Below are 21,147 nucleotides of genomic sequence, written 5' to 3'. Positions count from 1 at the left end.
TCAATTAAGAATAAGACAAATGAAAGTTTTAATTTTACCTTCACTTATTCCTTTTCCAATGTTCTTCCTTCCTTTATGTAGGTCCAAATATCTGACCTATATCATTTTCCTTCTGTCCAAAGAATTTCTTTTTAACATATCTTGCAACAAAGAAGTACTGGCAAAAAATTCCCTCAATTTTTGTCTAAGAAATTTTTCTCCTTCACTTTTGAAGGATTTCACAGGGTACAGAATTCTAGGCTAACGGTTTTTTTTTTCTCAACACTGTGAATATTTTACTCTACTCTTTTCTTGTTTGTGTGGTTTCTGAGAAGCCTAATGTACTTATCTTTGATCCTCTATAGGTAAGGTGTTTTTTCCTCTGGTTTCTTTCTGGATTTTTTCTTCAACTTTGATTTTCTGCAGCTTAAAAGTGATATGCCTATCTATAGTTTTTTGTTGTTGTTGCTGTTGTTTTTTTGTGGGGGAGGGCATTTGTCCTCCTTGGTGTTCTCTGAGCTTCTGGGATCTGTGGTTTGGTGTCTGACATTAATTTGGAGAAATTCTTAGTCATTGTTTCAAATATTTATTCTGTTCCTTTCTTTTCTTTCTTTCTGGTTTCCCATTACACACATGTTGCAACTTTTGTAGTTGTTCCACAGTCCTTGTATATTCTGTTCTGTTTCTTTCTAGTCTTTGTTCTTAGACTTTCAGTTTTGGAGGTTTCTATTGAGATAGTCTCAAGCTCAGAGATTCGTTCCTCAGCTATGTCCAGCCTTTTAACAAGCCCACTAAACACATTCTTCATTTCTGTATGGTGCTTGTGGTATCTCTTCTGTATGTTTTGTGTTTTAGTATGTCTTGTAGTTTTTCTTGATAGCCAGGCATGATGTACTGGGTAAAAGGAGCTGCTGTAAACAGGCCTTTAGTAATGTGGTGGTGAGGTTGGAGCGGGGGAGGGGGAGCGTTCTATAGTCCTATGATTAGGTCTTAGTCTTTTAGAGACTAAGTGCCTCTGGACTGCAAACTTAAGTCTTAGTTTTCTGCCCTTTTAGGTGGAACAGAATGTCTAGAGTGGGCTGGAGTTGGGTATTTCCCCCAGGTCAGTTAGGCTCTGGTAATAACCCAGCAGGCTAGGCTCTGGTTAACTAGTTTCCCCTGAGGGCAGGCCTTGTTAAGAAGGACAGAGTGCTCTGGCATATTTCAAAAAAATTTTTCCCCTCCCTTGGAAGCACCAGGGGATTTCTCTCCAATATTTATTATAGGAATCTGGTCGAGGTTCTGGAGGTAAATCTCAAATAATTGGGGGCCCCTCCAATGACTGGGTTCCCCTAGAGTGTTTTAACTTTCAGATTACTCCACTTGGAGCAACCAGCAATTCATCAGTCACTGTTCCGTTTTTTCTACCCTGGGGTTCCCATGGGCAGTTTCCCACTATAAGTCTCTGCTCTGGTAAATTGTTAATCTCTGTATTCTCCTGTTGCTCCCTCCAATGCTGATTTTTCAGTCTGTTCAGCTTTTTAACTTGTTAGAATGGAGTGGTGGCTTCCAAGCTTCTTACATGCTGGGCTCAAAACTGGAAGTCCTTTTTTTTTTAAAAAAAAAAAAGATCAAGACAGGACACTAAGGTTCGAAGATGGATTTATGTCTGTAGGTAAACAGAGTTATCACTCTTACAAAATATTTCTAGTAAAGAAAGCTTATCTATATAAAAAAGCTAAATAACAAGCATTTAAAAAACAAATCCTCACGGTGTTCTTCTTTTAGTGCAATCGTTTCTTAAAAAGAAGCCTTTCCTAAATCTTTCTGAATGCTGTTAATTTATATTTCTATGTGGGTTTGATAGTGCTTACTTTTCTTATTGCCCTATCCTGATATTTCTTTCCCTACTTTTAAGTGGATCCCTACGGATCCACTTAAAGGAAAGACACCTGGATTTTTACTTGAAAAGAGAAAAGTTATTAAAATATTTTAATGTAAATCTCATTTCATTGAGAAACTACAAATGGAATGAATGCTTCCTACTGTTCACTTTAATTTGGTTGATTAAAAATCCAAATCCCGGGAATTCCCTGGTGGCACAGTGGTTAAGAATCTACCTGCCAATGCAGGGGATGTGGGTTCAAGCCCTGGTCTGGGTAGATCCCACATGCCATGGAGCAATGAAGCCCGTGCACCACAACTACTGAGCCTGCGCTCTAGAGCCTGCGAGCCACAACTACTGAGCCAATGTGCCACAACTACTGAAGCCCGTGCACCTAGAGCCCGTGCTCCGCAACAAGAGAAGCCACCGCAATAAGAAGCCCATGCACCACAACGAAAAGTAGCCCCCGCTCGCTGCAACTAGAGAAAGCCCGCATGCAGCAACAAAGACCCAACACAGCCAAAAATAAATAAAAATTTAAAAAAAATCCAAATCCCTCTAAATACATTGTTTTACCAATATTTTTAAAGTTCAAAATATAAATAGAGATCCTCTTAATCAATTAACATTATCTTATATATGTGTATATGCCCTGCATTGAGAAAATAGGAAATGCCTTATTTTTTATTGGAAAGTGGAAACTTTTGGCTTCCAGCCTGCCGCTAAACATTCCCTGGTGACATTCAAATCATGAGCCTCACAGTGGGCCTAGGCCTGATCACTGCATGTCTGCAGCCAGCTGTGCAATCAGGTCTCTGGCATCTTGCATGATGGAGGGTATCTCTGAGCCATTCTCAGTCACCTGGGTTCCAAACAAGAACATCTTCCTGTCATTTCCCACCTCAGATAATGCCAAAGCTTCATGGATATCTGTAATGTGATAGGCTGCTTCAAGATCCTTCACCAAGAATGAAAAAAGAATTGAGAAAAAGTTGGTTATTTTGCAATCTTTTTGGATAGATACATTTATTACTCTCATTTATTGCTCTCAATGACCCCACCTTCATTCTAATATGGAGGATACTGTAATCCCATTACTATGATCTTAATGATTGTTTGAATATAATGATTTTCATTGGAATTATATCAGCATTTATGAGTTATCATCAAAAAAGTATGTTCTGGAATGAAGTTAAGTCGATATAATACCTTAATCAATTTCCTAAACAGTGCAATCTATCTGCTTCTAATTTTGTTTTTCCATTTTTATCTTTATTTTCCTAATATTATTTTTAATTTGTCTTAACAATAGAAATTTGATTCATTAATTGGTTTTTGCCCATATCATATTTTATTGATTAAGCATTTGCCAAATGTGAGTTTTCCTTTGCAACCATTATTTCTACTGAACAAAAAATTTTGGATCAAATTTGGAGGGATGGAGGGAGACAGAGAAGGGATAAGGGAGGAAGTGAATTTAGAAAATGGAGTAGTGGGTAAAGGAGGCTAAGAGGGGAGGGACAGGTGGAGGGAAAAAGGACAAGATGGAGAAGCGGGGAAGGCTTAAAGGACAGAAACCCACTGGGAGAGGTAGAGAGAGGAGAGATTAAAATGAGGAGACAGAAAGCATGTGTTTATGCTGCATGCCAAGGTCAAAACCTCCTTGAGGTCAAAATGCCAAGGTCAAAACATATTTCTTTGCCTCTCACACATCAAGAATTATTTATGCAAATGACCTCTGACATTCCCTCTCCTAAATACATACACAGATTCAGTTATAGTTTTTAAGTCCTTTGCAAAAGTTTAAGTATTTTCACTCCTAAAATTGCATTTGTATTTGGCTTTTTGTTGTTTCATAGTGTTTTCCCATAGCTTTAGGACATCATCTGGAAATAGTCCAATATTGTGTCATTTTTTTCTTGTACCAATATGAACCTATCAAATTCCATAACTGGGAGCCTGTGAGACTTTTCCTGATGTGGTATGATTACCTTTCTGGTCCTCCCAATATATTGCCTGTCTGAAACCTGAATTCACTTATTCCTAGAGCCCGCAGTGAATTTTGCAACTGTGTTAATGAATCTAGTAACATGTGGACAATGTCTCAAGTTAAAAAAAAAGTCACTGATGGAATTGGAGAGGAAGAAAATAGAAGGAGGGTGTTGCGTGGGAGGAGGGGCTCCTTGTAATGATAAAAGCACATCAGGGATAAATATCAGATGCATTCCACACTTACATAACTGTGCCTTAATAGAGATCATCACTCAAAGAGTAAAGATAGTAAGTCGACGTTTTAAAAATACTTATGTAATAACTTGAACCAATGAGTCATACAAAAAAATAAATTACTTTGGCCAAGGAGCATCACCCAAGATGCATTACACTTAAACTAGAATATCCAAACCTTTTATTATTAAACCCCAGTAAAAGTTATAAATTTGACACCAAATAGCTCTGTTTATTCAATTTGATGAAGAGATATAAACCACAAAGGAGAGTATTGCTAAATTTGTCTATTAAAAATGAAAACCTGGGACTTCCCTGGTGGCAGAGTGGTTAAGAATCTGCCTGCCAATGCAGGAGACACAGTTTCGAGCCCTGGTCCAGGAAGATCCCACATGCCACAGAACAACTAAGCCCATGTGCCACAACTACTGAGCCTGTGCTCTAGAGCCCATGAGTCACAACTACTGAGCCCGCGTGCCACAGCTACTGAAGCCTGCGTGCCTAGGGCCCGTGCTTCACAACAAGAGAAGCCACCACAATGAGAAGCCGGAGCACCACAACAAAGAGTAGCCCCCGCTCACCACAACTAGAGAAAGCCTGTGTGCAGCAACGAAGACCCAACACAGACAAAAATAAAAATAAAAAATTTATTTAAAAAAATGAAAACCTATGCATTAAAAAGAGAACCATAAACAAAGTAAAATCATAAGCTAATAGATTGCTGTGGAAGATATGTGTAATGTATGTAACAGACAAAAGTTTTTCCAAAGGACACAAAAGACTCCTACAACTCAAAGGAGAAAAGATAAACACCGTAACAGGAATTTGGGGAAAGATATTAAAAGATAATTCACAAATGTGGAAGTTCATTTCAAAGAATGAAACTAATTTGAAACTAATAACCAGTGAACATCTGAAAACATGTTCAAGCTCACTAGTAATTAAGGAAATGCAAATTAGAATAATAAGATAAAATTTCATCCCCATGAGACTGGCAAAAATGAAAGTTTGACAAGCCAAGTATTGACAAGGATGTGGAGCTATAAAAACTGTCATATACTGCTGGTAGGAAAAATAAACTAGTTCAATATCTTTGGAAAGCAACTTGGTAATATCTAGCAAAGTTGAATATGGACAAATCCAAAACCCAGCAATTCCTCATGCACTAGAGAAATGTTGGTACACATCAACGAGGAGACACATACATGAAGATTCACTGTACAACTGATTTTAGCAATAAAACATTGGAAATAAACCAAATATCCAACAAGAAAATGGTAAAGCCGTGGTATATTCATGCAATGGAATACTATACAGCTTACTTAAATATACCAGGATCCTCTAAATCTTTACAGTTTGTGGTACTTAAGATGCTCATTAAAAAAAAATCTCCAGCTTTTCTTTTAGAAATAATCTGCTGGACTAGCATCTCTGCTGGACTTTAATATAGGCTCCTACTTTTAGATCATTTGTAATTATTTAGTTTACTTCCATAAATATTCATCCATAGAAGTAGTGGAAGAAATGGCAGGAACTGAGCTCTCTTATGACTGGCAACCCTAGCAATTAAGAGAGAGGTTTTAGCATTACAGGCATACCTCAGAGATATTTCAAATTTGGTTCCAGACTACTGCAATAAAATGAATACTGCAGGGCTTCCCTGGTGGTGCAGGGGTTGAGAGTCCACCTGCCGATGCAGGGGACACCAGTCCGTGCCCCGGTCCGGGAAGATCCCATGTGCCACGAAGCGGCTGGGCCTGTGAGCCACGGCCGCTGAGCCTGCGCGTCTGGAGCCTGTGCTCCGCAACGGGAGAGGCCACAACAGTGAGAGGCCCACGTACCGCAAAAAAAAAAAAAAAAAAAAGAATACTGCAATAAAGCTAGTCACATGAATTTTTCTGTCTCTCAGTGCATATAAAAGTTATGTTTACACTACTGTAGTCTATTAAGTGTGCAATAGCATTGTCTAAAAAAAGTACATACCTTAATTAAAAAATACCTTACTGCTAAAAAATGCTAACCATCATCTGAGCCTGCAGCAAATTGTAATCTTTTTGCAATAGTAACATCAAAGATCACTGATCACAGATTATCGTAACAAATATAATAATAATCTTAAAAGTTTGAAATATTGCAAGAATTACTAAAATGCTACACAGAGACATGAAGTGAGAAATGCTTTTGGGAAAACGGTACCTATAGACTTGCTCGATGCAGGGTTGCCACAAACCTTTGATTTGTAAAAAACAAAATATCTGCAAAGTGCAATAAAATGAGGTATGCCTGTACAATGCTATAGATGTCTAATACCTTTTTTAACTTTCTTTATTGTAGTAAAATACACATAAAGAAATTTGCCATATTAACCAATTTTAAGTGTCCAGTTCAGTGTACAAATAAGTACATTCACATTGTTGTACACCATCCATCTCCAGAACTCTTTTCAACTTGTAAAACTGATACTCTGTACCCATTAAACAATAACTTCCCGTTTCTCCCTCCCCCAGGCTCTGGCAACCACTATTCTACTTTTCATTTCTATGAATTTGACTGCTCTAGGGACCTCACAAAACTGTATTCAGGGACTTCACTGGTGGCGCAGTGGTTAAGTATCCGCCTGCCAATGCAGGGGACATGGGTTCGAACCCTGGTCTGGGAAGATCCCACATGCCATGGAGCAACTAAGCCCATGCGCCACAAGTACTAAGCCTGTGCGCTAGAACCCGCAGGCCACAACTACTGAGCCCGTGTGCCACAACTACTGAATCCTGCATGCTTAGAGCCTGTGGTCCGCAACAAGAGAAGCCACCACAATGAGAAGCCTGCACACCGCAACAAAGAGTAGCCCCCATTCGCCGCAATTAGAGAAAGACTGCACGGAGCAACGAAGACCCAGTGCAGCCAAAAATAAATAAATAATTTTTTTTAAAAAAGTGTAATCATACAGTATTTGTCTTTTTGTGACTGGCTTATTTCACTTAGCATAATGTCTTCAAAGTTCATCTATGTTGTAGCATGTGTCAGAATTTCCTTTTTTAAGGCTGAATAATATCCATTGTATGTATATATCTCATTTTGTTTATCCATTCATCTGTGGATGGACACTTGGGTTGCTTCTACCTTTTGGCTACTGTGAATAAGTCTGCTATGAACATGGCTGTGCAAATATCTGTTTGAGTTCCTGCTTTCAATTCTATTGGTTATATACCCAGAAGTGGATTGCTGGACTATATGAAAACTCTATTTTTAATTTTTTAAAGAACTGCCATACTGTTTTTCACAGTGGCTGCACCATTTGACATCCCCACCAACACTGCACAAGGGTTCCAATTTCTTCATGAACATTTAATATTTTAATGCATGTGTGTGAAATAAATTCAGGTCAGGCTAATTGATCTAAAACCACTTCTTTATACATATTAAACACGCAAATATTTTGTAGAAATCAATTCAAAAGTCAATAAATGTTCACTGAATTAAATTCAACAGGTAGATTGGTTCAAGATGGTGGAGTAGAAGGATGTGTGCTCACTCCTTCTTGCAAGAGCACTGGAATCACAACTAACTGCTGAACAGTCATCGACAGGAAGACACTGGAACTCACCAAAAAAGATACCCCACATCTAAAGACAAAGGAAAAGCCACATTGAGATGGTAAGGGGGCGCAATCACGATAAAATCAAATCCCATAACCGCTGAGTGGGTGACTCACAAACTAGAAAACACTTATACCATGGAAGTCCACCCACTGGAGTGAAGGTTCTGAGCCCCACATCAGGCTTCCCAACCTGGGGGTCTGGCAACAGAAGGAGGAATTCCTAGAGAATCAGACTTTGAAGGCTAGCGGGATTTGATTGCAGGACTTTGACAGGACTGGGGGGAAACAGAGACTCCACTCTTGGAGGGCACACTCAAAGCAATGTGTGCATCAGGACCCACGGGAAGGAGCAGTGGCCCCATAGGAGACTGAACCAGACCTACCCACTAGTGTTAGAGGGTCTGCAGCAGATGACTGGGGGTGGGCTGTGGCTCACCAAGGGACAAGGACACTGGCAACAGAAGTTCTGGGAAGTACTCCTTGGCGTGAGCCCTTCCAGAGTCTGCCATTAGCCCCATCAAAGAGCTGGTAGGCTCCAATGCTGGGATGCCTCAGGCCAAAGAACCAACAGGGAGGGAACCCAACCCCACCCAACAGCAGACAAGCTGATTAAACTTTTACTGAGCTCTGCCCACCACAGCAACACCCAACCCTACCCACCACCAGTCCCTCCCATCAGGAAGCTTGCACAAACCCCTTAGATAGCCTCATCCATCAGAGGACAGACAGCAGAAGCAAGAGTAACTACAATTCTGCAGCCTGTGGAATGAAACCACATTCACAGAAAGATAGACAAAATGAAAAGGCAGAGGACTATGTCCCAGATGAAGGAACAAGATAAAACCCCAGTAAAACAACTAAAGGAAGTAAAGATAGGCAACCTTCCAGAAAAAGAATTGAGAATAATGATAGTGAAGATGATCCAGGACCTCGGAAAAACAATGGAGGCAAGGATCGAGGAGATGCAAGAAATGTTTAACAAAGACCTAGAAGAATTAAAGAACAAACACCTAGAAGAATTAAAGAACAAACAAACAGAGATGAAAAATACAATAAATGAAATGAAAAATACACTAGAAGGAATCAATAGCAGAATAACTGAGGCAGAAGAATGGATAAGTGACCTGGAAGACAGAATGGTGGAATTCACTGCCATGGAACAGAACAAAGAAAAAAGAATGAAAAGAAATGAAGACAGCCTAAGAGACCTCTGGGACAACATTAAATGCAACAACATTCTCATTATAGGGGTCCCAGAAGGAGAAGAAAGAAAGAAAGGACCTGAGAAAATATTTGAAGAGATTATAGTCAAAAACTTCCCTAACATGGGAAAGGAAATAGCCACTCAAGTCCAGAAAGTGCAGACAGTCCCATGCAGGAAAAACCCAAGGAGAAACATACTAAGACACATACTAATCAAATTGGCAAAAATTAAAGACAAAGAAAAATTATTGAAAGCAACAAGGGAAAAACGAGAAATAACATACAAGGGAACTCCCATAAGGCTAACAGCTGATTTCTCAGAAGAAACTTTACAAGCCAGAAGGGGGTCGCATGACATATTTAAAGTGATGAAAGGGAAGACGCTACAACCAAGATTACTCTACCCAGCAAGGATCTCATTCAGATTTGATGGAGAAATCAAAAGCTTTACAGACAAGCAAAAGCTAAGAGAATTCAGCATCACCAAACCAGCTCTACAAATGCTAAAGGAACTTCTCTAGGCAGGAAACAAAAGAGGAGAAAAGGACCTACAATAACAATCCCATAACAATAAAGAAAAGGGTAATAGGAACATACATATCGATAATTACCTTAAACGTGAATGGATTAAATGCTCCAAACAAAAGACACAGGCTCGTTGAATGGATACAAAAACAAGACTCATATATGCTGTCTACAAGAGACCAACTTCAGACCTAGGGACACATACAGACGGAAAGTGAGGGGATGGAAAAAGATTTTCCATGCAAATGGAAATCAAAAGAAAGCTGAAGTAGCAATACTCATATAAGATAAAATAGATTTTAAAATAAAGAATGTTACAAGAGACAAGGAAGGATACTACATAATGATCAAGGGATGAATCCAAGAAGAAGATATAACAATTATAAATATATATGCACCCAACATAGGACCACCTCAATACATAAGGCAACTGCTAACAGCCATAAAAGAAGAAATCGACAGTAACACAATAATAGTGGCAGACATTAACACCTCACTTACACCAATGGACAGATCATCCAGACAGAAAATTAATAAGGAAACAGAAGCTCTAAATGACACAATAGACCAGATAGATTTAATTGATATTTATAGGACATTCCATCCAAAAACAGCAGATTATACTTTCTTCTCAAGTGCCCACGGAACATTCCCCAGGCTAGATCACATCTTGGGTCACAAATCAAGCCTCGGTAAATATAAGAAAACTGAAATCATATCAAGCATCTTTTCTGACCACAATGCTATGAGATTAGAAATCAATTACAGGGAAAAAAACGTAAAAAACACAAACACGTGGAGGCAATCAATATACTAAATAACCAAGAGATCACTGAATAAATCAAAGAGGAAATCAAAAAAAACCTAGAGACAAATGACAATGAAAACACGATGATCCAAAACCTACGGAATGCAGCAAAAACACTGCTAAGAGGGAAGTTTATAGCAATACAATCCTACCTCAAGAAACAAGAAAAATCTCTGATAAACAATCTAACCTTACACCTAAAGGAACTAGAGAAAGAAGAGCAAACAAGACCCAAAGTTAGCAGAAGGAAAGAAATCATAAAAATCAGATAAGAAATAAATGAAAAAGAAATGAAGGAAACAGTAGCAAAGATCAATAAAACTAAAAGCGGGTTCTTTGAGAGGATAAACAAAATTGATAAACCTTTAGCCAGACTGATCAAGAAGAAGGAGAGTACTCAAATCAATAAAATTAGAAATGAAAAAGGAGAAGTTACAACAGACACTGCAGAAATACAAAGTATCCTAAGAGACTACTACAAGCAACTCTATGCCAATAAAATGGACAACCTGGAAGAAATGGACAAATTCTTAGAAAGGTATCATCTTCCAAGACTGAACCAGGAAGAAGTAGAAAATATGAACAGACCAATCACAAGTAATGAAATTGAAACTGTGATTAAAAATCTTCCAACAAACAAAAGTCCAGGACCAGATGGCTTCACAGGTGAATTCTATCAAACATTTAGAGAAGAGCTAACACCCATCCTTCTCAAACTCTTCCAAAAATTGCAGAGGAAGGAAAACTCCCAATCTCAATTCTATGAAGCCACCATCAGCCTGATACCAACACCAGACACGGATACTACAAGAAAAGAAAATTACAGACCAATATCACTGATGCAAAAAACAGAATATGGATGCAAAAATCCTCAACAAAATACTAGCAAACAGAATCCAACAACACATTAAAAGGATCATACACCATGATCAAGTGGGATTTATCCCAGGGATGCAAGGATTCTTCAATATACGCAAATCAATCAATGTGATACACCATATTAACAAATTGAAGGAGAAAAACCATATGGTCATCTCAATAGATGCAGAAAAAGCTTTTGACAAAATTCAACAGCCATTTATGATAAAAACTCTCCAGAAAGTGGGCATAGAGGGAACCTACCTCAACATAATAAAGGCCATATATGACAAACCCACAGCAAACATCATTCTCAATGGTGAAAAACTGAAAGCATTTCCTCTAAGATCAGGTACAAGACAAGGATGTCCACTCTCACTACTATTATTCAACATAGTTTTGGAAGTCCTAGCCACAGCAGTCAGAGAAGAAAAAGAAATAAAAGGAATACAAATTGGAAAAGAAGAAGTAAAATTGTCACTGTTTGCAGATGACATGACACTATACATAGAGAATCCTAAAGATGCCACCAGAAAACTACTAGAGCTAATCAATGAATTTGGTAAAGTTGCAGGATATAAAATTAATGCAAAGAAATCTCCTGAATTCCTATACAATAACAATAAAAGATCAGAAAGAGAAATTAAGGAAACAATCCCATTCACCATTGCAACAAAAAGAATAAAATACCTAGGAATAAACCTACCTAAGGAGACAAAAGACCTGTACATAGAACACTATAAGAGACTGATGAAAGAAATCAAAGATGACACAAACAGATGGAGAGATATACCATGTTCTTGGATTGGAAGAACCAATATTGTGAAAATGACTATAGTACACAAAGCAATCTACAGATTCAATGCAATCCCTATCAAATTAACAGTGGCATTTTTTTACAGAACTATAACAAAAAATCTTAAAATCTGTATGGAGACACAAAAGATCCTGAATAGCCAAAGCAGTCTTGAGGGAAAAAAACGGAGCTAGAGGAGTCAGACTCCCTGACTTCAGACTATACTACAAAGGTACAATAATGAAGACAATATGGTACTGGCACAAAAACAGAAATATAGATCAATGGAACAGGATAGAAAGCCCAGAGATAAACCCATGCACCTATGGTCAACTAATCTATGATAAAGGAGGCAAGGATATACAATGGAGAAAAGACAGTCTCTTCAATAAGTGGTACTAGGAATACTGGACGGCTACATGTAAAAGAATGAAATTAGAACACTCTCTAACACCATACACAAAAATAAACTCAAAATGGATTAAAGACCTAAATGTAAGACTGGACACTATAAAACTATTAGAGGAAAATACAGGAAGAACACTCTTTGACATAAATCACAGCAAGATCTTTTTTGACCCACCTCCTAGAGTAATGGAAATAAAAACAAAAATAAACTAATGGAACCTAATGAAACTTAAAAGCTTTTGCACAGCAAAGGAAACTATAAACAAAACGAAAAGACAACCCTTAGAATGGGAGAAAATATTTGCAAACGAATCAACGGACAAAGGATTAATCTTCAAAATATATAAACAGTTCATGCAGCGCAGTATTAAAAAAAAAAAACAACCCGGGCGTCCCTGGTGGCGCAGTGGTTGAGAGTCCGCCTGCCGATGCAGGGGATATGGGTTCGTGCCCCGGTCCGGGAGGATCCCACATGCCGTGGAGCGGCTGGGCCCGTGAGCCATGGCTGCTGAGCCTGCGCGTCCGGAGCCTGTGCTCCACAACGGGAGAGGCCACAACAGTGAGAGGCCCGCGTGCCGCAAAAACAAAATAAAAACAAAAACAAAACAACCCAATCCAAAAATGGGCAGAAGACCTAAATAGACATGTCTCCAAAGAGGACATACAGATGGCCAAGAGGCACATGAAAAGCTGCTCAACGTCACTAATTATTAGAGAAATGCAAATCAAAACTACAATGACGTATTACCACACCAGTAAAAATGAGCATCATCAGAAAATCTACAAACAATAAATGCTGGAGAGGGTGTGGAGAAAAGGGAACCCTCTTGCACTGTTGGTAGGAATGTAAATTGATACAGCCACTATGGAGAACAGTATGGAGATTCCTTAAAGAACTAAAAATAGAATTACCATATGACCTAGCAATCCCACTACTGGGCATATACCCTGAGAAAACCATAATTCAAAAAGACACATGCACCCCAATGTTCATTGCAGCACTATTTACAATAGCCAGGTCATGGAAGCAACCTAAATGCCCATCAACAGATGAATGGATAAAGTAGATATTGTATATATATACAATGGGATATTACTCAGCCATAAAAAGGAACGGAATTGGGTCACTTGTAGAGACATGGATGGACCTAGAGACTGTCATACAGAGTGAAGTAAGTCAGAAAGAGAAAAACAAATATCATATATTAATGCATATATGTGGAACCTAGAAAAATGGTACAGATGAACCGGTTTGCAGGGCAGAAATAGAGACACAGATGTAGAGAACAAACATGTGGACACCAGGGCGGAAAAGTGGGGGTGGTGGTGGGATGAATTGGGAGATCGGGATTGACATATATACACTAATATGTATAAAACAGATAACTAGTAAGAACCTGCTCTGTAAAAAATAAATAGATAAAATTAAATTAAAAAAAATAAATTCAACAGGTGTTTGTTGAATTCCTACTATGTACAAGGCATTATGCTAGGTTTTACAAAGGACACAAAGGTGAATGATAGTCTCTGTTCTCAAGGAATTTACTGCTGTCCCTTGGTATCTGAGGGGGATTGGTTGCAAGACCCCAGCAGACACCAAAATCTGAGGATGCTCAAGCCCCTTACATAAAATGGCACAGTATTTGCAAATAACTTATGCACATCCTCCCATATACTTTAAATCATCTCTGGATTACTTATAATACCTAATACAATGTAAATGCTATGTAAATAGTTGCCTGTGTGTGGCAAATACAAGTTTTACTTTCTGGAACTTTCCAGAATCTTTTTTTTCCTGATCCAGAGGTGGTTGAATTCACAGATATGGAGGGCTGACTGTATAATCCAATAGATCTAATAGTATAAACTGAACTGAACATACAACATATTATTGAATATCTTGCTATTAAAAGTAGACATTTCTACTTCTTGTATTAATAATAAAACTATTGAGTACAATTTATATTTGCACCAATTTTTACCTGTTTGTTTGCAAACACAACCAGAGGAAGGATTGGATTTGTCCCAATTAGTTGATGAAGGTGCTTCTTAGCTTCAGGTAATCTGTTGTGATCTGCTGAATCCACCACAAAGATTAGCAGCAATCCCTTGGACAGGTACATTTCCCAACAGGAACGGAAAGGTTTGCTGCCACCAACTACAAAGAACAGTAGAGAAGGAAGACACACACACAAACCTCAGGAGAGTCCACTGAGGGGGGCAGGAAAGACACATTTTGATAATTCCTGAACACTGGATACATATTCTAATAAAAGACCTCTGTGAGACTCTACCCAATTCTTCAAACAACTTCAGCGATGTTACTGGGGAAATGATTGGTGGGAATATTTACCCTCCACAAGCGGGTCACTCATTCTGGAACACAAAGGACCAGCATAAAGATCTTAAATTTGTACTACAGTGGATGCCTCCTGATCTGTTATACACAGCAGCCATGATGGCCAATGTCTGCCTGTCAGGTATAGCTCAGCGAATGGGAGTAGGATACTAAAATAATTCAGGGTGGTGGGTTAAAACACATATTTCTCTAAAATAAGTTTTAAATGGACTGATTTAAATGTCATTGGCTAGCCTCACTTGCACAACTTTTTTCCTTTGTCAAAATCCCAGAACTAATTTCCTCTCTTAATCTTGCACAAAGAGTTAATATGATCCTGTGGGCATTCAGGAATACTTGCTTCAGAAAAAATTCCTTTGGGTTATTTCATTCTGCTGATTCTTCCCAGAAGAGACTTTTTGGAATGATAATAATACATACACAATGAATTCAGTTTTTATTTTTCTCCTGGGACAGAATATGACAAACAATGGCCCACAGCCTAAATCTGGCTCACTGCCTATTTTTGTACAGCCCACGAACAACAAATGGATTCTACCTTTTTAAATGTTTGGGGAAAAAAAGAATACCATTTTGTAACACATGAACATTATATCACATTTGGATTTCAGTACAAATAAAGTTGTATGAGAACACAGGCACATAGATATGTGCACATATGGTCTCCGGCTGCTTTCGCAGTACAACTGCAGGGTTGAGTAGCTGCACAGAGCCCATGCGGTCACAGAGTCTACATTAGCTACTCTCGAGCCCTCTGCAGAAAAAGTGTGCAGACTCCTGTTATAGGGACTTAACAATACCATTTAAAAAACGAATAGGACAGGGTGTTGATTTGTCTTTGTTTTCTTTTGTATGGAGAGCCAGGCTAGTCATTCTTTGAAGTATTTTGTGTTTTTAATTTTTTTAAAGAATGTGTATAATCCAAGTAATTCATATGGTTTTAACACATGTAGTTTAAAGATGAACATGTCGTTCCCCATGTTCTTGGCAACACCATGGCATTTCACCTACACAGGGATTGCTATCTTTTAGGTATTAACTTCTAACTTGACAGCAATGTAGTTGAGAACACAGTTTGTATGATGCATCCTCTTTGAAAACTTTGTTAAGACTTGCTGTATGGCCCAGTAAGCGGTCTTTGCTGGTAATTGTTCTGTGAGTGTTTGAGAAGAACGTGAATTTTAACTTTTGTATGTGGCTAAAATTGTCTAATTGGACAATTTTATATATATATATATTTTTTTTTTTTGGACAATTTTATATTATTCACTAGATCGAACTTGTTGACTGTGTTCAAATTTTATATATCTCTGCGGATATTTTTTCTCCTTGATCTTATTAATAATTGACAAAGATATGTTGAAACCCCTCACTCCAACGGCAGATCTGTCCATTTCTCCCCCAAATTGGAGTTTTCTTTTTCTTTCCTATCTCCCTTTCTTTTTTTCCTTCCCTTTCCTTTCCTTCCCATTTTTCTTTTCACTTTTTATATTTTGAGACTTTTGTTAGCCATCCAATTCATTAAAAATATTATTTCTTCCATAGCTTCTGGGGAAATTGAAAACTCTATTCTTAACAATGCTTTTATCATAAAGATTTGCCTGCAGGCTTACCAATTTCTCTGCCCACCATTTTCTCTTCGCAACTGAATGAAAGCAAAAATTCATAGCATTTTACTAGCAGGCTGGAGGTGGGGTACAAAAGGGGGTACAGAAAACTCCCAGTTTTCTGGCTTGAGCATGTTGATGGGTGAGGAGACATTTACTGACCAGTTGGATTACAAGGGAAAGGAACAGATACAGAGATATATCAAACATTTTGTCTTGACGATATTAGGCTTGAGAGGCCAGTGAGACAGCCAGGTAGAGATGTCAGGCAACATCTGGATATGTTTGGCTGGAGAGATAAATTTGGGAGTCATTAGCATATAGATAGTATTTAATGTCAAGAGGAAAGGTGAAATCATCCTAGGAGGAGAGAGTGTAAAGAGGAGACAAGAGGATCTAATGCAACTTTGGGGTACAGCAATATTTTGAGAGGTGGTGACTCCAGAACTGCTAGAGGAGGGGTTTCTGGGTTGCCATCTGGTTACAAGAGGTTTGGAGGTTACCTCTATTTGCATTTGCAGAGAAGGAAACACACTGTATTTACTTAGATTGCATTTATATTTGGGGTAGTAAGGGAGGAGGGAGGCTGTTATAGGAGGGGTGCAAAAGCCTTCCCCTCAACTCCCCTTTATCACCACCACTGCAAAAAGAAGAAAATGAAAAGAACAGAAAGTGATTCCCACACTGTACCCAAGCACTAAACTACACATGCATTCTGAAAGTCTAGGAAAATCTGACCCAGTGTTTCATTTCACAATGACCCAATGTTGATAACATTAAATCTGGCTTAAGGTATAACAATAATGTGGCTATAGGCTATCGGTTATCCCCAGAACTACTGAGAAAGACAGCTTACTCTCCAGGAACTCCAACTGGCTGTCTTCAGTGCTGATGCACACTGCATTGAAACCTTGGGTTGGTGCCACGCTGTGCTGGACTCTGTTTAAAGCTAGAGAGTGGAGAACACTGGTCTTTCCTGCTCCATCCAGGCCCAGCACTAGGATCTGCTTATTTTTCTCCTGTGAAACAAAAGATAAGTCAATAAACCTATGCTATCAGGGCCCTGGTTTTCCTGACTCCTGGCAGTGTGCCTGCCAATAATATTGTGGAATTGTAAACCAGGACAAAATATCGCAAAACATTTAATAGGTCTAGAACAAACTGTACCAGTCAGTTTGTATTTTATATAATCAGCCATCAGTTATGTGATATTAATTGTATACCCCCTCTCCATCCCCCAACTCCTGGTCAATCTATCAAATATATATTATATATATATATATAATATATATATCAGGATTTATGGGAGGTACCATAAATCTTCAGGGTCAATTTTCAGACTTCACTTTGCTTCCTGAGTTCATGTCTATTGGAGACTGCAACAGAATTCAATTTGTTGTATGGGGTCTTGGGGCCTACTTGTTCCATATATTGACTTTGCCACTCAGCATGTAAGCATCTAAGGTCTCATATTATTAATCTGTCTTGTCTTCCCAGTTGAATCACTAGATTAAAAGCTCTTAGGGCAAGGTTACCCTCATAAATGAAAAGGCGAAGATTATAGAAACTGTTAAACCTGTTCCAATCATAATTGAGTATTTAAAAATCTGATGCTAAAACCTGATGAACTAGATGTAAACTTTAGGAAGAAGCATTCTACCAACATACCAACCTTAGAAAATTTTATGACAAGTGATTGAGGGGCAAGAAGGGCAGGCTGGTATGAAGACAGAAATAGAAATTTCAGAGTGCTCAGAAAGGTGACTTTTAGGATACAAACTTTAATGTAAACAGTAATAAATGAGCAACAATCCAGCCAGACTACTCAGAGGAATTCTATTTCTCAAACAGCCTACTAAAGAGATTTCTCATGCATAAAAAACACTAATAAATGTCTTCAGTGGCATTGGTTTAAAAATAATAATCTTATACATTTCTGCTTGAACACTAAATGTTGACATTAGACTTAGACTGGATTTCTGTTTTAAAAAAAAAAAAAGTGATCCTAAACAGCACTAAATGTCTATCCCACCTCCCACCTCTTTTTTTATTTTTTAATATATAAGATCTATGTAAAAGTAAGATGGTTTAAGGTCTGGTCTAATAGGGTCTTGTGTACAGGGCAGCATTTAATAAACCTGTCTAGTGAATAACAGAATGTTTGTTTTTGGAGTGAATTCTTGATGGCTCTTAAAGCAAAAGGTATTTCCATAGGTGTTTCCTCTCTCCATCCCCACTTCCTCCCCGTTCCCTCTTACCCACACCTAAATGTCATAGTGTCATTCTGAGAGAGTGATGGTAAGGAAGAGGGACTTGATGCATGAAGGGGATGTTTTAAAGCAATGATGCCACCAAGAACTGGCTGCAAGATGTGGACTGTGTCCCCCTCATTATCTCCACCAATGGCTCTACTCAGGCTATCCCAACATATTTCATCAGTTCCAAGATGCTGTTTGTTTTCTGTTTGTTTTTTTTTCACATTTTAACATCTCTGAAATGAGGACTTTACAATCTATGGTGTGTCATATTTTGGTTGGCAGCATTTTTTTTCTTTGTTTGTGTTACCTAAAATAATGGCACCTTAGATCCTATGAAATTTTGTGAATAAAAACAGTTCCCTACTCCCTTTCCAACCATATCGCTGCTCCTAAACCCCTAGAAATTCTGCAGTCACTGATGCTTTACATTTTGCTTATTTTTTAGTCTAAAATACAAGCCTCCTCATATTTATAATCTCTTAAGAAAAGCTGGGGTTACCGTAAAACAGGAGTTCAGACCCGAAATGTGATTCTCAACACCACTGTTCCTTGCAAAAGTTATTCATTTAACTATATGTGAACCTATGTAGCCTGTGTTTTACCAGAGATCAAATCTCCATTAATAATTCACATTGTTTAGAACCAGAAAGCAGCTGTGAGCTCAGGAACTCCAGGAGCACAGAGCCCACTGAGCTGATCCAAATAATGCCTGTTTTTCCTTCTTCCCCCTCAATTTTTAAATCGTGGTAAAATACACAACATAAAATTTACCATCATAACCATTCTTTAACATACGGTGATATTAAATCCATTCATAATATTGTGCAACCATCACCACTATCCATCTCCAAAACTGTTCATCTTGTAAGATTAAACTCAAACTCCGCACTCCCCCTTCCCCCAGGCCCCACCATTCTATTCTCTACGATTCTGACTACTCTAGGTACATCATATACGTGGAATCATAGGTGTATGTCCTTTTGTGACTGCAGTGCCTGGTTTCTGAGACCTCTCAGTTAAACCTTTGTGCCCGTCCCTTCTGGGCGCTGGTGGTCTGAAAACAATGGAAGTAGTAACCTCAGCGCCCACAGAAAATGTCCAGAGGGACCCAAAACACATCCTGCACAAATTCAGGAACCCTGCACCTTCCCACATGGAACTTACGAAACAGAAAAGACTGGGAGAGAGAGCGCATGTGTGGTGAGGGTTTGGGACTGGTTTCAGTGTCGTGGGCGGACTGGGAGCTAGCATTGGGCGTCTGACAGAGATGGGGCTGGAAAGAGGGCTGTTCCCCGCGCTCCCGTGAACCCGACTAAAGCCTCCTCTTCAACACTAGACCAGACGAGACCTGACCTTCCTCAACACTAGACCTAGACCTTGGACGCAGGGTCGGGGTTAGGGGTGAGAGCGGGCAAGGGGCTGGGGAGATGGCGTTCGCAGCTTGGCACACCTGTTCCATCCGCGGTTACAAAGCCCGCACACGAGACCGGATTCCCTCCGGCGCGAGAGCCAGCGCTCTGGCCAGAACGCTGACAACGGCCTTGGGTGAGGGTCTGAGGCACCCGTCTCTTACCGGCAGCTCCAGCGGCGGCTTTGCCAACGTGCTGTTGTCCTTCTCTTTCTCGTCTTTTTCCGTAAATTGTTCCTTCCCCTTCTCCGTCTCCCGCCCTTTCCTCTTTTCCTCTTCTTTACTCTTACTTTTCTCCTCCCTCCCCCTTTCCTTTTCTTTTTCCTTAATTTTCTCCTTCTCCACCTCCTTCTTTTTATCTTTCTCCTCCTTTCCTTTTTCCCGTATTTTCTCTTTCTCCGGCTCCTTTCCTTTCTCTCTCTTCACTTTCCCCCTCTCCATCCCCATCACCCTTGTTTCCCTCCCTCCTCCCACGCGCCCGCGCTGGAGCTGCGGTGCGGGGTCCCGGCAGGAGTGGCCCCTGCGGGAGGCGCAAGGAGGAGACGCAGGTCCACGCAGCGTACAACTCCCCCGCAGTCACCACGCGGCGCCAGCACCCCAGTCCCGAGGGGCGACGACTGCAGTCCGGCGCTCGCTCGCCGGGGGCTGCGCGCAGCGGATTCGCCGAGCCCTGGGGCGGTAGGCGAATTGGAGAGGGTAAGGCGCGGGTAGCCAGAAGAAGGGTCGAGCCCAGGCGAGGGGTCTGGGAGGCCCGGCCGCGGGAGCTCGGAAAGTCTGGTCAAACAGGAAAATCGTCCCCAGGTGCCACTTCCTCGGGAGATCCCCTCGGGCTGAGCAGGGTGTCTCAGAAAGGCCTTTCGAGACGCCCAGATCTTAGCCTCTCACCTCTCCCGCCTCCTCCCTGAGCCCGCCCAGCCCTCGTGTCTCCGACCCGGAGAACGCTTGAGGCGCACCAGAGGATGCCCCGCCTTCCCCTCGTCAGTAGTCACAAGCCTGGAGAGTGAAGTTAGGGATCTCTCCGCCCTCCGTCCTGTTTAAGTCCACCAGCAGCGTCTAGAGAAACTATCCAGGATGCTTAAGGAAAAACAGGAATGTGAATGGTTCCCTTATTTTAAATCTGTTACATTTCACTTAAAAAAATTTCTCTGGAGATTAGTCTGCCAGGATCACAGATACTGGTAATACCATGTATTAAAACCACAACTAAACAAAATAGCCTAGTCTCTCCCAATGATCTAATATGTAACAAA

At 39.8% G+C, this 21,147-nt stretch overlaps 1 protein-coding gene across 1 annotated transcript; it reads right to left on the bottom strand.

The window, feature by feature from the left end:
- Positions 1–1,613: 1,613 nt before the first annotated feature.
- Positions 1,614–21,047, bottom strand: ARL9 (ARF like GTPase 9). The gene is made up of 4 exons (XM_030880631.2): positions 20,063–21,047; positions 17,088–17,250; positions 14,248–14,423; positions 1,614–2,801 (listed from the first exon to the last, which is right to left on the bottom strand). Exons 1-4 carry the CDS (start codon positions 20,342–20,344, stop codon positions 2,622–2,624), a joined length of 801 nt encoding a protein of 266 aa, XP_030736491.1. The 5' UTR covers positions 20,345–21,047; the 3' UTR covers positions 1,614–2,621.
- Positions 21,048–21,147: the final 100 nt, after the last annotated feature.

This window comes from Globicephala melas, chromosome 5, assembly GCF_963455315.2.
Source record: "Globicephala melas chromosome 5, mGloMel1.2, whole genome shotgun sequence".
In the NCBI taxonomy this organism is placed as follows: Eukaryota; Metazoa; Chordata; class Mammalia; order Artiodactyla; family Delphinidae; genus Globicephala; species Globicephala melas.
Note: the sequence above shows the minus strand (reverse complement) of the source record. Positions and strands in the feature narration are given on the sequence as shown.